Consider the following 17523-nt stretch of genomic DNA (forward strand, 5'->3'; position numbering starts at 1 on the left):
CCATACAGGGCAAGGGTAGGGTGCAGAGATCATGAAGGAAAGCACTGCAATGCAGTCACAAAAAAATGGTAGTGGCTTGAACCAAAATAGTAACAGTAGAGGTAATGAGATATATTCTAATGGTAGGATTGACAATTGACAGAATTCACTGAAAGATTACATGTGAGTTATGAGATAAAATGTTGTATATATTATTATTACAGCTCCTAGAACTTGGGGCCATCCTCAATTACAAGATGGTCTGTCATCCAAAATTTGGTTCAGGTATCAAGACTGATGACAGCACGTACACACCAAGATGGTTTGAAAATGTCTGTTACTCACATAATGAGGCTTTCTAGGAAATAGAGGTAGCTCCTAGGCATGTCCAAAAGTAGTTTTAGAGAACGAGGAAAGAAAACTGGGATAGAGTTTTATGGTGGTTAGGTGGTGGGACCTGGCTGAGGATTCCTGTGCACAGGTAGGGGCTTGCGTAGTTTGAATCTTCTACCAACAGGGGGAGCACCTGGACTTTCTTACCAGCTTTCCCAGATGTGGAACACAATGCGGAACAAAGTCATACATCAAAAAGTGGAGTCAGACTCTACCATACAGAGCTCCTTACAAGATATTTTTTCTCTGAATAACTGGAGTTGCCATTAATACAGATGAGAAAGACTGTTCAGTGAGAAAGTTTGGAGGGGAAGAATCAGAGTTTGAATTTAAGCGTATTAAGTTTCAGATGTCTCTAAGGTTTACACGGGAGGTTTTTAACTTTTATAATTTGTTCTTTCTTACAAAATTAAACTGCCTCTCAACAGGGTCACTGCCTAATTGAAACAATATTTTTTTCTGTAAAAATGAACACAGTTTCATAAGAGCCTTAATATCAGAATCATTTAAAGGTATACACCCTACTTTCAAGTAGCTGATTTCTTTGGACAAAACAACAGGCATGGAAAATAATTTAGAAATAGGTAAATAACATTAGTTGATAACTTCCCTTGATGTTTACCAAAAGTGCTTTTTGTTATTTTATGAATAGAATGCATTAAAGCAGTGAAATTTTCTTTATTAACATAGAGGGCTTTCTGTTCAAAATTAATCTTGGGTAATATTCGAATTACTGTATTTTTAAATTATGCAGGTATTTATGTTTTAGATCGATAAAACTTAATCACTGTGACTATCTTAAAATAGTAGCTATATTGATTGTGGAATATATCAGGCTCTATGTTTCCATTTAGAAACACATCCAAATTACTTTCTTGTGTGTTTTAAAAGAATTAGATTTTAGCTTGATATTCACTTGCTTTGGAGAAAAGCATCTTTAAAACCAGTAAATTTGTTTTTACTCCCCAAACAAATTGGAATTGACAGAATCAATATAAATATCAATTGTATAACATCAAATGATCTAGTAATTTCTCAGGTTCTCAACAGATCCATGAGAGATACTGCATCTAGTAGTCAACACCACCATTTCTGTCCCTCGGTGGTCTTGTGTTTGCGATAGTTGACCTATCACTGCGCTTCAAGTCAATGGATTTTTAAAAAATAATTCTGAAGACAACAGACCTGGGTCCAAATTGCATTTCTGCTCTTGAAAAATCAGCAAGTCATTTAACGTCTATAATCCTCAGTTTTCTCATCTATAAATGAGAGGGTTAATGTAAGTGATCTCCATTTCCATTAAAGCTCAAAAATACTTTAATGTTACAATTCTGAGTCAAGCTCTGTAATTGAAACATCAAAGGTATTTTGTCTTAACCTCCAATCTGCTGGCTGAACTGGGCACCTAAATAAAAATAGTTTAATCCCACACTGCAAGAAAAGAAAATGGTAGCAATTAACCCAGACAAGAAAGTTTTGTTAGAGACAGAATGCATGGTTGAAACTTATTTTCAAAGGCTTTGCGAGTGTAAAGGCCATTTAATTAGGCAGTCTTGAGTGTGCAGTCCAAGAAGAGTTCAGCACACAAAATGGCTAGGAGGCTTCAGAACACCAGCCTCCTCCCCAGTGGTTTCTACATGGCCTTCCATTCCTCTCCTGCCACTTCTTCTCTCTTAGCCATCTATTCTCTAAAATGTGAGACCGATCCAGAACATAAAAGCTTTTCTATGAGATTTTATCAGCAGGAGTTTCCAATTCCCAGAACACCTTCCATTAAATCCCTGAATCACTTCCTACCTCTAATGCACACCAATCCTCAATCTTCAGACACTCTGCCTCAGGCCATGGAAGCTACCATCTAAAAATGAAGTAGAAAGTGGTATTACCAGCTCCCCTAACTGGCAGACAAGGAAGATGGGAAGGAAAAAACTTTCAGATACTATAGTGTCACAAAGCAAATGTGAAGCTGATGTCCCAAGCTGGATCTCGGAACAGCTTTTCCTGCTGAAATATTTTCACCCATGGTTGTTATGTTCTATTGTAATATTGGAGCAGGACAATAATAGTACCTTGACTGTGCATATCGAACTGGTTTATCATTTCCAAAACACTTTTGCTCATTCATTTATTTAACTAATATTTACTGATTGCCTATGAAGGGCCAGGCACTGTTCTAGGCACTGGTGATATAAACAAGTCTCTCTAATTAGCTTAACTTGTCTAGTTTTTACTGTTTTTCTTTCTCTTTAGATCATCAAGTGTATGATCCAAGTGGCATAACTGAGAAGTAGCAGAATCAGTTTGAGCTCAGCTGTTCAAAAGCATTGCTCTTTATCTTAAACTCTGTGGAAAGGTCTTTATGGTTGACATTGCTTTGTCGGGAAATTGCTCCTAAAATTCCAAACAACTGACAAATAAATGTTTTGGAGAAAAAAAAAATCTGTTGGAAAGTTGGATATTACTTGTATATTCATGTCCCTGCTTCTGAGGAAGTATCATATATGTTTGGCTTCTGATAAATGTTGGAGTGCAAGGATGCTGATGGAATATACTTTCAAATACCCTGTAATATATAAACTCTTATTACCCTGAAGATTTTGTTTCAGGATAAAAAATGGAAAGCCTCACTTTGGCTTTTATATTTTTTGAGTATAGCTTACAGGAAGTGCTGTATTTGGGGAGGACTGGGATACTTTCCTAGATCAATAAATTGATGCTTAATTTTTTTTTTTTCATTTTGAATGATGCTTGTGAGGGATCTATAGACCAGAACCTAGAGGGGATTAGGAGAGAGAGAGGTAGGGGTCAGACGTCCCAAACTCCTAAGGACACCGTGTTTCTTTACATTTTCAAGGGAATCTACTCTTACTACCTTTTAAGCTCACTAATGTGTTAGGAGTGTTTCCTCATCCTTTCTTTGTTTGTTTTCTGTTTTTTAGGTTACTGTCCATATGGTTATCGGGAATGTCAGAATGGCAAATGTTATAAACCGGAGCAAAGCTGTAATTTTGTAGACGACTGTGGAGATTATACTGATGAAAATGACTGCGGTAGCTCCTGTACTTTTGAAAAAGGCTGGTGTGGTTGGCAAAACTCTTTGGCTGAAAACTTTGATTGGGTTTTGGGGGTTGGCTCTCCTCAAAGCCTAAGACCTCCCAGAGACCACACACTTGGAAATGAAAATGGTAAGTTATTAGGTTGTTCCAGTCACTCTAATCGCATTCACAGTGAGCATCACGTTATCTTCCCTGAGAGCATCTGGAGAGACCACCGTGGTGCCAGGGCAACTAAGTCAAACGTTTAACAAGTGTATTTGTCTCCTGGGACTGCATAACAGACTGCCACAGACTGGGTGGTGTAAACAGCAGACGTTTATTGTCTCACAGTTTTGGAGCCTAGAAATCTGAAATCAAGGTGTCAGTAGGGCTAGTTCCTTTTGAGGTCCTTGAAGGAGAATCATCTGTTCCATGCCTCTCACCTAGCTTCTGGTAGCTTCAGTCACTACTTGGCTTGTAGGTGGTACTCTCCTTCTGTCTTTGCATTGTCTTCCCTCTATGCATGTCCATCTCTGTGTCTAAATTTCCCCTTTTTATTATAACAGTCTTACTAGACTAGGGCCCACCCTCATGACTTTATTTTAACTTGATCATCAGCACAGACCCTATTTCCTAACAAGGTCACAGTCACAGGGACTGGAATTAGGACTTTCACATCTTTGGGGGGACACCATTTAACGTATAACAGTGAGTAATTAAAATTGAATATTACTTTGATAATTGTAGATAGATGATAATATACGCTGCTCTCAGGTACCTTTCCTAAATGACACATACTTGTCATCAGTAACCGTGAATTCTGCCACTCATTTGATCATTAGAGAGTCATTTAACTTTTCAGATTCTCAAACTTCTCATCTGTCCCATGGAGATAATAGAATTTGCCCTGTGTACCAAACAGGGATTGTCAAGATCAAATGAGATGATCTGTATGAAGGGGAAAGCAGTTAGAAAGCTGTAGAGACGTGCAGTCGTAGCTGTAAGATCATCTATGTGAAGGGTGCTAGGTATGGCTCATTTTTACAGTGAGCTGAGGTCAGGTCTCAGATTCATTGGTCAAGGGGCAAAAGACATTAGGAGAATAAAGAAGGCATCCTGAATTCCTGGATGCTACAGAGTAGGAAATAGTGACATTTCACAGGCCTGGGATAAAACAAAGCTCTCCAAGCCAGACCAACCATGACAAAGAAAGGTAGGTGTAAGTTTCATTCAAACACTCAGCTATACATACCTAAAATGTTTTGGATATTTGGATACACAAGCAGAAAACTCAGTATCTTTCCTTGTGTGTTGTATATTAAAATCCTCAGCCTTTCCTTTATGTACTCAACAGATGACTGAATTCTTGAAAGTATGTCATATCCCTCTATTTGTATTTCATAGACAGTCTTTGCATTGTTTTACAACAACTGGAGAGTTTGGGGAGTCCATGAAATAATTCCTATAACTATCTCGTTGAGTCCATGGCATAAATACCCTGTCAGGTCAGTTAATCTGCATACCGTGAAGTACTTGCTAGAACAGAGACAGTTGGATATTGCTCTGTCAGTGAGCCAGAGGCAACGCTACTAGATTTCCTTTCTCTTTCAAGCAGAAATACCTTTGGCAGTTCAGATCCTAGAAATGTAATTAAAAACCCGAAGATGGAAAAGCTAACATAATGCCCTCGATGTCAGTTTTGCGTTATCTGAATCCCATCTTGTTCCCAGGGCACTTCTTGTATCTGGAGGCTACTCCGGTGGGCCTTCGGGGCGAAGAAGCACACCTCAAGAGTGGTCTGTGGCAAGAAGCCAGCGCTGCCTGCACCATGAGCTTCTGGTATTTTATATCCACAAAAGCCACAGGGTCCATTCAGGTCCTCATTAAGGTAGGATCTTCTCCTGCAATGCCTCTGAGCTTAGTAAAGTTTCCTAGAGATGGCACATGGCCAAAAGGAGATTATCCCAACTTTGCTTACCTGGCCCTGGGAAGCCTCCTCCCGTCAGAGAGAGCTGCTACTTGTGGTTCAGATGCTCTGCGGAGTTTGGTAAACTGGGCGTGGGAACCAGCTTTGAGCCCAGCGTTGTACCCTGTGGTTATGACTGAATCCCAGAGACTCCTTTTAAGGTAACAATTAGTCTAAGACACACAAGTTTAGGTATTTCTTTCCCAGTCCTTCTCAGTAAAAGAAACTAGATTATTTGTACATCCGAAAGGACAGCAGCTATCCATTTAAACTCATGTATGAGCAATCATTAAGGGAATTAATATTAGACATTCTGGTTCTAAGCACACACCGTGCAAAGGACAGAACCGATCAGGAGAATGAGGAAGGTATGATTACATTGAACTGCTTATTAACTATGACACAGTAATGCATTTTCTTACTGTGGGTTAATTAGATGTCTCTGTCAGGGCTTTAATTTCATTTAACAGAGTGACAGTGTTCAGGGACCAAAATACCAAAGTATACATTAATATTAATGAGACATGGTTCATATACCTTTACTCTTTGGCAAATTACAACAGCAGCAAAAAGGAGATAAGTGGGTGTGTGCGTGTGTATGTGTGTGTGTGTGTGTGTGTGTGTGTGCGCACACGTGTGTTCATTTCAAGAATCTCGTTAGAATTCCAAGGAAGCTTACTCTAAAACCATGCTCTAGAGGCCATTGCTGTTTTATCACACACTGGGCTTCAGTGAAGCGCCCTGACACTGATAGAAAATGCCTGACCAGAATACCAAAGGCCTCATATATGTGAATAGCTAATGCTGCATAGTTCATGTTTTATCTAAAACCTGAGTTAACTTTATGTTTTAGGACTCTTCCATAAGAATGCAGAAAAGCCTGCCTAATAAAATACATGCAGCAGTACCACAGTGATTTATTCTTATATTTAAATATGAAAACTTACTGAAATGTATGTAAGGCTTCAAGTTCTTGTAAGAGTATTTTGCCAGTACTCTATTGAATGGGATACTGGATTATATGGTCTGTACTGCTCAATAACAAAAATCCAACTGAGTAAATTTAAAGATCAAATTGCTTTATTGAACGATTTATGAATTGGACAGCATCCCATGTAGCAAATAAATAGAAAGGAGCCCTGCCAAGTTGTGGAAAAGGAAAGGTTTTTAAAGGCAGAAAGGGGGCAGAAAAAGGAAATTACTAGCAAAACATGCATTGCTTCAGGGAAGGTTGCACTTCTGAGGAGGATGGAAGGGTTCTGTTGGGCAGATTACTTTCCTAGTGCTGACTGGTTATGACTACAGTCCTGAAGCAACTTGAAACTGCAGTTAGGTTAAGTGTTAAGTGTTAGTTTCCTGTCATGGGGCTTAGCACAAGTGACTCCATTTTGAGCCTCTTTTCTCTTTTGTCAACAGTACCATGTGAAGGACTTGGTACACTGGCTTTTGCTTTTATTATTTGTTTCACTCGTATTTACATTTCTCCTCTCTTATAGTATATTACTATAAAATGTAAAATTAAACTATTTTGAGATATAAGTCTTCCTATCAAGTCACGTTGAGCTCCCGTGTTTCCTCCAGTTGATTCCTATGGACATTTAACAGCATCTTTAGAGACCCATTTTCCTACCGTATTTAAAAAAAAAAAAAAAATATATATATATATATATATATATATATATGCCTATTATTCAGTGACATTTATTACAAAGGAGAGAAATCTTTCATAATATATATTGATTTTATATTCGTGAATTTTAGGTCAGTTGTTTCATTTTTGGTAATTAACAATACCTATTTCTGATCATCATTACAAAGTACTTCTTAGGCTTCTCTCTGTGTGGAACCATGCTGGATTTTTACCTTGCTCATTGGTTGGAAATTGTCCTAGCCAGATGGCAAGCACAGTAGGGTCAGGGATGCTACCTTTTCTTTCTTTCTTTATTCCTCATCTTTTAAAATGTTCCCAATCTATACATATGTTGCCCCTGGCCCAGTTTCCTCTGCCTTTCCTCAGGAATGCCTCCTTCTGTGTTCCCCTCTTCCCTCCATACCAAGTCCAGCACAGTCTGGTAGATTCAGCCTTTCACAAAACATTCCTTGACCGCTTTTGCCCACCATGATTATTCCTTTTTTTCTGAGCGTCCCTCACAACTCCAGAAATTCTTCCTGCTCACTGGGTGTTCATTTATATTTATTCTATTTCAATAGATACATTATAAAATATTTAAGGCAAAGCCTTGAGGCTTTAGTCCTTATGTCTCTCAGCTCTTCAGAGAAGGGACTGCTGGATGAAGGGATTGCAAGAGGGGAGTACTTCCCTCCCAGAGCCCAGTGCTGGGCTCAGGACACCCCTTGTTTGAGTTAATCCTTGTGCAGGAATGGCTGTTATGCATGACATTAAAGTCTAATCTGGAGAATCTGAAACCTAGGTCTGAAATATATACATGCAATCAGATGCAAAAGGCATGTAACCACTGACCGATAATTTAATGACAATCTAGTTTTAAAGGGCAGTATCGATTACAGATCACAACCAGAATAATACATACTGAGAGTTACATTTACCCACACACACTATTTCATGTAATTCTTAGCACAACCCTCTGAGGTAAATAAAGTGAGCCCCATTTTACTGAAGAGGGTCCCCTAGAAAGAACCTAACCACCCTATAGCCACATAGCCTGTCAGTGACAGGTGGGAGTTTGAATCCAGGTATGTTTACATCCCAAACTTATGTGTTCACCCCTCACCCTTCTCCCCAGTGTTCCTCACTGATAATACTGAGTTTTCTACTCTTCATAATGAAATAGAGATTCTGTTTTCCTGAGATCTATATTCATTGCACAGAATCATTTTTTAAGGGGAAAAATGAATAAGAATTCCTATAATGGATATGTGTGTTTCTTAAACTATCCTGTTACAAAGGAGCGAATTCAGGGAAACCCCAGCAAGGCAAAGCTACTGCTTTAGGAAACACTCAGTGAAGAGCAGTACTATTTTACATATTGTCTATATTACATTTTCCTTCTATATTTCCTGCTTTCAGTCACGTGAAGACTTTTCACTAAAGAGATGTGATTAAATCAAATGTAATCTTTGTGTCTTAAAGTGATTGGTGAATTCTGAGAAGATGGAAAGAGCATCTTATTGAGAAATGAACCTTAATGTTTTTCTTTCCTTGAAGTCTGCTTCAGTTATAAATGTAAAGCACACACAATAAAATGAAGTAGGTACAGTTTTTCAAGAGAAATTACTTTTTTAAAACAATAGTTTGCTTTTTTTTTTTTTTAATGAGAACAAAGAGTCTACCAGGTAGAAGGATTATTAGCTATCCCTCACTGCTTGGACCAAGCCACTTTGTAAGTGGGATTTAGTCCATGGGAATTGCTTGTGATCCCTGCCATTCCACTGTGTTCATTTAATGGGTGAGTCAGTCAAAACTCAGATGGGCTAAGTAGGAAGTCCAAGGTTATAAGTAAGTGGATGAGCTAGGACTTGAACTCAGGTATTATAAAAATTAAGATTAGAATGTTACACAATCTGATTTCTGTCCTTCTATGAGAGAAGATTGAAAGTTGATCATCTAAATTAAAATACATGGGTCATATCTTTTTCTGAATGTAGTAATAATTCATTTTTAAAATAGTATGTTTGTTCTTGAAAACATCTATCATTTTTACCTACCATTTAACTCATTTACATTCAGTATTAAATTTTGCATTACATTTAAATGTATTACTTTTCAAACCATCTAAGATTTAAAACAAAATATGAAACAAATGTTCAGGGGTAGAGTAAGAGTTCCACATAAAAATTAACTTGTTTTTACAATTATATTTAATTTTACACATTTTTCTGGTCACTTGTTTTCTGATGGGGTTAATTATGAGTAATATGTTGATTTTAATATGCTAAAAAGAATTTTGGGGGAATTTTAAAATTTACTTGTGTTTGATAAAGTGTTTTCATAGGTAAAAAGTCTATCTAGTCTCATCACGAAACAAAAGACCTTTGCATCTTTTCAACTAGCCATGTGAATAAAATGCAGGAACACCTGCTACCTGAAGGGCATTACTGTGTTTTAGAAATACTCCATCTTTGATAAACTGTTGATATTTTAATCAAGATGACTGCGTGCTGTAGGGAATTTGAATCTATTTGACTGAAGGCATTCAGGACTATCCATTATGCCATCATGATAGAAAACATAATATATTCAAGCCAGAAGTGGAGAAAAATAATGTATTTCAGGAGAGCCCTCCTGATTATAGCAACCTAGTTATGATGCAAGAACGTAATTAAATTAGCTTATTGCTTTATCTTGCTTAGTGATTCAGAGAATTTTAGAGCTGGTGGGGTCCTTCGAAATATGTTTAAACTCTTCATTTTGCAGATGAAGGAATTAAGATTATGAGGTTGTATTTCTTGTCCCAGCTCATACGGTATTTTAAGAAAAAAGTTAAGATGTAAATCCAATTTTTCTGACTTCTAATTCAGAGCTCTTACATACTTCCTCGAAATTCTATCTAAAAATCATATTCAATATGGAAATACAGATTTTGTTCAATAGGCAGTGGAAAATGTCAGATCAACAAAGGAAAGGCCAGATTCCTTTGCCTACTTAGAAGCCTGGAAGTTCTGGTTCTGTTTTACCCTCAACCTAGCAAACAATGAGCATCAGTTGGGTTTAAGAGTCAACTGGAAAAAGTGGGCATTCTCCATCCATCCTAACCCACCACTACCCTGTCCCCGGCACACACACTCACCACAGAAGGTTTACAACTAATTGCTAATACTAACGTGCCTAAGAGTATGTCAGACAGATTTTTATATTTACGCATCTTTTGATCTCTTCGGCCTACTGAATATCTGATGCTATTTTAGTCACATTGTCGGGATTTTATTCATTATTTCAGAGTAAAGGATGTAGAGAATATGGATAGAGAGGATACATGGAAGCTGGATAGAGAAAATCGATTTTTCAAAGACTGTCACGTGCATTGGGGGCTGTAAATCCATTAAACTAAACTTTAGTACCAGAACTTTATTTGCTTTTCTGGCATTGTTTCAGCACATTAACAATTCAATCTGCGTAGATTGGGCGCTACTATATTAGTGACCTTGACCAAATCAAGGGAGAAAAGTTGATCTTTGCATTTCAAGCTATAGCCTTGCAAGAGATCAACACACCCAGAGTTTTATTAATTAGTTGTCACAAGATCACAATGCCATGATTTATGTAAAATAAATGTTCCTTAGAGAACATGGCAATGTTTATTTCAGGTTTATTTTTGACTAAGTGAGATTTTTCTAAACTTCTCACTTCTCACTTCTTCCTTTACCTCCCAGTGCTGCCCCCTATGACTCACAGGCAGCCAGTGGAGTCCCTTCTATTAAGATTTCTATTAAGATGCTAACAACTTAAATTGATCCCAGAGTTTTACTTTTCAAGAGACTCATAGGGTCAGCTCTAAAGATTGTTCTCACTACTATTACTGCTGTTTCACTTCCCTTTCTGTTCCCACTACTGCTACTGCTCTTGTGACAAGCCTCTAGTTATTGACTGATTTCTTTTTATTAATTGAAGTATAGTTGATTTACAGTGTTATGTAAGTTTCAGGTGTACAACAGAGTGATTCAATATTTTTATAGGTTATACTCCATTAAAAACTATTATAAAATATTGGTTATTTTCACTATGCTGTACATTTCATCCATGTATGTCATTTATTTTATGCCTGGTACTTTTTACCTCTTAATCCCTTCTTCTATCTTGCCCCTCTCCCCACCCCTCTCCCCACTGGTAACCACCAGTTTGTTGTCTGTATCTATGAGTCTGTTTTTGTTTTCTTATATTCATTCATTTTGTTTTATTTTTCAGGTTCCACATATATGTGAAAACATACAGTATTTGTCTTTCTCTAACTTATTTCACGTAGCATAATATTCTCTATGTCCGTCCATGTTGTTGCAAATGGCAAAATTTCATGTGTTTATTAATGGCTGAGTAATATTCCTTTATATATACATATATATATACACACACCACATCTTCTTTATCCATTCATCTGTCGATTGACACTTAGGTTACTTCCATATCGTGGCCAATTTCTTTTTTCTATACAATGTGCTAAGTCTTTTTTTACACATAGTAATTCACTTAATTCACTTAATCTTCAGAGTAAATCTGTAACAGACCATGAAATTGAGACCCAGGTCACATAAATAATAAGTGGTGTTCTCAGGATTAAAGCCAATTCTAACTCCAAAATCCATGCTCTAAACCACTGCACTCAACTTCTGCTGTTAGATTTTAAAACATTCTCATACCCAGGAGGCAAATATATTACTGTTCATCAAAGTTTTCCAGTGGCTCTGAGATCATACAAATTAGAGATTTCCATCTCTGCATATTAATAAATCCACAGGCCTGTCCCCACACATGTTAGAGAGGGGAGGGGATTACTTTGTGTTTAGCAGCTTCTGTAGTTTTATTTGTTTGTTTGTTAACAGCTTGTCAACATCTAGTAATAATAACCGTATTTATCTAAATCACTCTACCTCATATCTAAATAAAATAAAATAAAAATAAATTCTAAAATAAAATTCTAAAAAAAATTCTAAAAAATTCTAAAAATTCTAAAATAAAAATTTCAAAATCATGTTTAATAGTTACACTTTAATGTTGGTGAAGAAAGAATGAATTGGAAGCAATGTAATTTGAGTCTTATAAGAACAAAACTAGCTAGATGAAAGCTCTTAATTTTTATTCAAACACGAAATCTTTAAAACTTGCAACCATCTATTCTTTCAGAATCTTCCCCTCTCTCTCTCTCTCTCTTTCTCTCTGCCTTCTAGTAAGATCAAACTTGATAACTATTTTTCCCTCTTTGAAAACTGAGACGTCTAAATTAAAAGCAGAAATCTTCAAGATCAGGGGCTCTTAATCAATAGTCTGTGTATGTGTTTGTGTGTGTTACAGACCTCTTTGGCAGTCTGATGAACTTCTGCATTACTTCTCAGCGTACTGTTATAATGCATAAAATACTAGAATTACAAAGAAACAAGTTAAATTAATACTAATTATTAAAATATTTTTTTAAATCCAAAATGGTGACTTAGTAAACTTGTGTTAAATGACAAAATCTAGCAGAGGATGAGCTAACTGCTACTATTTCAAAGGGTGATGTAAGCATAAGTGATATTTTTGAGATAATCATGGCACTTTAAAGTGATATTAAAATATTTGTTATTATTATTGGTGAGAAAGTCACAGGTACTATTAATACTTATGATTTGTTGCCTGTATTCACGATTGAAGAAAATACCAAATTTTAGTTGAAGTTAGTAAAAATAAAGATGTATTTCCCTCATCCATGTTCCAACCCTCTTGAAAACCAATATTCTGTATATAAGGGGTCTTGAGAATTTTTTATTTTGTAAGGGTATCTACCTTATATGTTCAGTGTTAACATTTATAATCAAGTACCTTATCTGAGTAGGAGCTTTCTGCATGGAAAAGCAACTCCAGTTCCCAATAATTGAAACATAAAGGCACTGAAACATAAACATAAAATGAAGATAACATTCAATCTGAACCAAGTTCAGAGCAGGGTAGTTTTAAATGGCCTTAGGTGCTGCCACAGCAAAGAGCTGTTTCAGTCGCTGGTTATCAGGCTCACAGCCAGGTAGAGTCAGCAACTTCCAAACTGACTGCTGATGGATTAAAATATTGCGAGATTTGTCACCCAGATTCAGGAGTGTCTTTTCAAATGTCGTTAAGTAGTCATGCTATTGACTTTCTGTGTAATGTAAGATCTGGGAGAAGAAAGGGAAGAAAAACAATATTGTAACTTACCTCATTTTTAAATTTAACTTTAATTTTTAAATTAATTTTAAGGTATAATTGGCCAGTAGCTTCACTTGCTTACTCCTTATCTGCCGACAGAAACTTCATAGGTGCGATTGTTGTATATGGACTGCCCTACGTAGGAATCCCGAGGGCAGGTTAATTTCCTCTCAACTTTTGCTTACTTCCCGATAATATTTGCATCTTAACTGTTTAAAACCAATTTACCATGGCAAAACATTCCTTTTCATTTTATTTCATTTGGGGGAGTGAGGACAGTGCCTGAAAAATTAAAATAGTCTTCAGCACATGAGAGTAACTCTTTCTGGAACTCGTAAGTTCTCATCAATTAATTTTTAACGCCTGCTCAGTTAATTTCCTTTGGAGTTTGCGACACACGTTTCGACTAAAATTGGTTAGAATTGCTTATCTGTGGGCTGACTGCTGTAACTGAGTCACACGCCTGACTCAGAGGCTGCTACAAGGTTGGTGATATGTTTTACCAATTATAGATCACAGAATTGGAGTAGAGAAAAACCCCATGATTCATATCAAACTGAACGTGAAAATCCGAATAACGTTGGCAATCTTATCTCTATAGGAGATGAATAGGTAACACATTCCTATCTGTAATCTCTGGTGAATTTTAGTTACAACAAATGTTTAAAACCTATTTTTAACAATGAAGAAATATTTAATTTACTTTTTCCAGATGGGTGCATCTCTCCACGTCTTCTAAAGAAGTCAGGAATATTTTCTAATAATCTGTAAATTGTGCCAACAAAGCAGTGTAGCAGATTCTGCTGTGATCCTACCTCTGTGGATCCCATTATGTGAGAGATGTAAATAAAGAAAAGCTGGGCAGTTTGGATGTGCTGTGTACTAACTTAGACTGTTTACTGCTAATCAACAGTATTCCTAGTTTAGGACTACAACTTTTCTTTGCAAGCTCAATCCCAACTCTTTTCACCCCTTGCTTCCGTTCATGCATTCAAATCAATCTTCCGTGAACTTCTACTGAATATACATGCCTTGTGCTCATGGAGCTTGTGAGTTTAGAGTGGACTTAACTGTTGGCAAAAAGCAGCAGTGTGGTACTCAGTCTATCAGAAACAGTTGGAGCTCTCCCACCAAAACTGAATGTTCTTTGATATTTAATTACCCTCTTTTGAAGTTGTCCTCTTTCTGAGAGGATGACTTATGACTTGCTGTGCCATATTCCTGGAACAGGAAGCTCTCTGAGTTCCACAGGGTGGGTCCTAGATGAGTGGTATGTGTTCCCATACCACTGAGTCTACGTCTCATGACCCCACCACACTGCATCTTGACTGTCTACGTGTAGAGCTCTGTTGTCTGATGGCTAGGGAGCTTTCATGGTACAGAGACTGTACCTGCCTTGTTTCCTGTCTTATCTGTAGCATGTAGCATAGGGCCTCGTGTATAACGTATAATAGGTGTTTGAAATGAATGAGTGAACGTACAGGATTTCCATATATAATTAAATGCCGACTATAGAGAACAAACCATCCAATATTCTAGGAATTCAAAAGCTATTAAAATATTTGTGGAATGAAAGTGTTTAGAGGAAATAAGAGAAATTTGAACTGGATCTTGAAAGGTAAGAAGAATTTGGATAAATAGAGGAAAGAAGGGAGAATATTTCAAATGAAAGAATGCATAAAGGTAGAGAAGTCTAAGATGTTTTCAGTGGATCCTGAATTTACCAATTATCAGGTAGTGATTAAAGATATAATATTAATGATAATAATAAAGTAAGCATTTATTTGACCCTTTAAAGTTTACAGCATACATTTGTTTATCTGGTACTATGAAGTTATTTTTGTTACTTAATACAGTATTGCTTACATTTACTGTGTTTGTCATTTTCAGTCATTTCTGACTTTTTATTATCTTTAGCTTTAACTTTATAACCATATTTATTGAGTAACTTGTAATACATTTATATTAAATAATGTTCCAAATTATAAATGCAGATTAGCAATTTGTATAAACACTAGTCATAGCGTTAATCAAATTTAAAATAATCCCAAACTGCTTTTTGAACAGCAGAAGAAAATCAATTGAAAAATCAAATTCTTAAAGATTATTTTTAATGAACTTAACTTTAACTTCTGCTTGAATGAGAAAACACATTTCAGCTTAGCTGCTAGATATTCATTCAAGCGTGGTTGACATTATTTTCTTTTCAGCAATTGACATGATGGGTTGAATAGCTTTTGTAGATTTAAATTAAAAATATATAAATTCTTCATTTAGTTCTTATAGCCCAAGTTATATACGAAATCACTTAGGTTAAACATAAACAGCCTTGACAAAACAGTCAACGGCAGCCAATAGGCCCACAGTGGTTACTTCTCATGATATGACCGTAAGATTGAACAATCAATCAAGAGAAGGTTCTCCAGTCAGAACCATCTATTCACCAGCATTTTGTAGCACTCGCCTTGCATACATTTTATGTAATTTTCCGTATCAGTGCTGCTCATGTGATATTAAAAAACCCCAACAAGATTAATTAAATATTGAAGAATAAAATTTTTCTGGGTAACATTGAACTTTGGAAGGCCACACACCATTATAATGTCTAAGATTTTACTCCCCAAGAACTAATTTTTAACCCCATTAAAAAATGTATGTTATACCCTCCTACACGCCTCTCTGCAAGTCCCATTTGTGGTGTTCTGGGAACCCTCCTTCTTTTGTGAGGGACATGATTCTGCATCATTTGTAAGGGCAAGCTTTCCAACTTTTAACACCATTGCTAAACTTAATTTTTCCCTTAAAATATTTCTCATCCAGTAAATAGTGCCACATGTTATCCATTCACATTTATCTTCTATGCTCTTATCCATGCCTTTTCATTATCCATAACTTTTAAAAATCTATAACTTTTTCTACATTCTTCTGGCCCTTGTCATTTTCTCCCACTATCTTGAAGGTAGGATACAAGTACAATTTATTTTTGTTTCCTCCATAATAAATAGTTCGTTTTAGGCACATAAAGTACCTGTTAGAATAAATAAGACAGATTTCCAATATCTCAGTGAACTTAAATATAAACAAGGAGAACAATATGTAAGGATATAATAAAAGGAATTTACAAAATGGAAGATCTGGGGGAATATTTGGGGTGGGACATAAAGATGGAATTGTCTATGCAGTCTAGACTGAGTCTTTATTCTTTACAAAACAACTACCTTTGTGGTCCTAATTTAAAATCCTGTATCATCTTGTGGTTGATGTCATTCTCTCAAGAATGGAAAAATAGAAAGATAAGCATGGACTGAATTACTGTTCTTTTTATGAATTAGACCATTTATTTATGGATTTACTTTATGGATCAAGAATTTAACATTTTATTTCCTGTATCATATAGTCATATATTAAGACTTTAACATGCACATTTCCATGACTGAGTCACTGAAGACTGTTGCGGATTACAGATACAGATCAATATTATTTTCAATTCAAGATGCGCCATTTACTGCATCCTACAGATGGTCATTGTACATTGCTTTGTCCTCTTTTATGCTAACCTCCTGGTGGCAAGAGAGCATATACCTCTTCAGTATTACGAGCTGAGGGATCATTATTCTGAGTGTTAGCAATTGAAGTGACATAGAGACTTGAGGTCAAAGGGAAGGGTGAAATAATATTTTCTGTGAATTTATGGATTTCTTTTCATCAGCATTCATGAGCCCTAAGGACTTTTAGCAGTCATATTTTTAATGAGTTAACTTGACTCTTTTTGACTTCACTGGGGTCATGCAGCAAATAAAATCTCACCAAAGTTAGAGATGCATATGTCTTCTGAATTATGACAGAATGGTGAGAAAATTATTTAGTTTAGAGGAGGACTCAATTTTGAAGGGGGGGATATTTAAATTATTTTTGAGAAAAGTTATGTTAGGATGAAAATAATAACTTTCTTAGCTTCATTAAAATTGGAGCTAATTTTTCTTTGTAGTCAAAAAACATACAGAAACACACATATGGGAACATACATATATTGAAAAGCAGAAAATAATACTTCAAATGGCACTAAACAAGCTAAGTTTTTGCCAAGCAATTTTTTTCTTTTTAAAGTTTTTTTTTTCCTAAAGATGTCTAAACAGAAGATAAATTAAGAAAAAGAAATAGTCAAAATTAAAGGACATATTTTTCTTTTTCATTTTCTTTCTACATTTGAGCACAAAATATGATGGGGACATATAGTTGAATTTTTTTTTTTTTTTGCAATTTACTTTGTTTACTTAGATGAGGAAAGATTGTGAACA

At 36.0% G+C, this 17523-nt stretch overlaps 1 protein-coding gene across 13 annotated transcripts in view; it reads left to right on the forward strand.

The window, feature by feature from the left end:
• MALRD1 (MAM and LDL receptor class A domain containing 1) overlaps nt 1–17523 on the forward strand; it is a gene marked incomplete at its 5' end in the record, with an annotated part of 1062652 nt that overhangs the window by 524007 nt on the left and 521122 nt on the right. For all 13 annotated transcript variants that reach the window (XM_079915185.1, XM_079915179.1, XM_079915188.1 and 10 more), the window contains 2 exons: nt 3312–3557; nt 5138–5295. In XM_079915185.1, coding sequence (XP_079771311.1) covers nt 3312–3557; nt 5138–5295 — 404 coding nt within the window. The remainder of the gene's footprint in view (nt 1–3311; nt 3558–5137; nt 5296–17523) is intronic.

The sequence above is a fragment of the Stenella coeruleoalba genome (assembly GCF_951394435.1).
Source record: "Stenella coeruleoalba genome assembly, chromosome: 2".
NCBI classification, from domain to species: domain Eukaryota; kingdom Metazoa; phylum Chordata; class Mammalia; order Artiodactyla; family Delphinidae; genus Stenella; species Stenella coeruleoalba.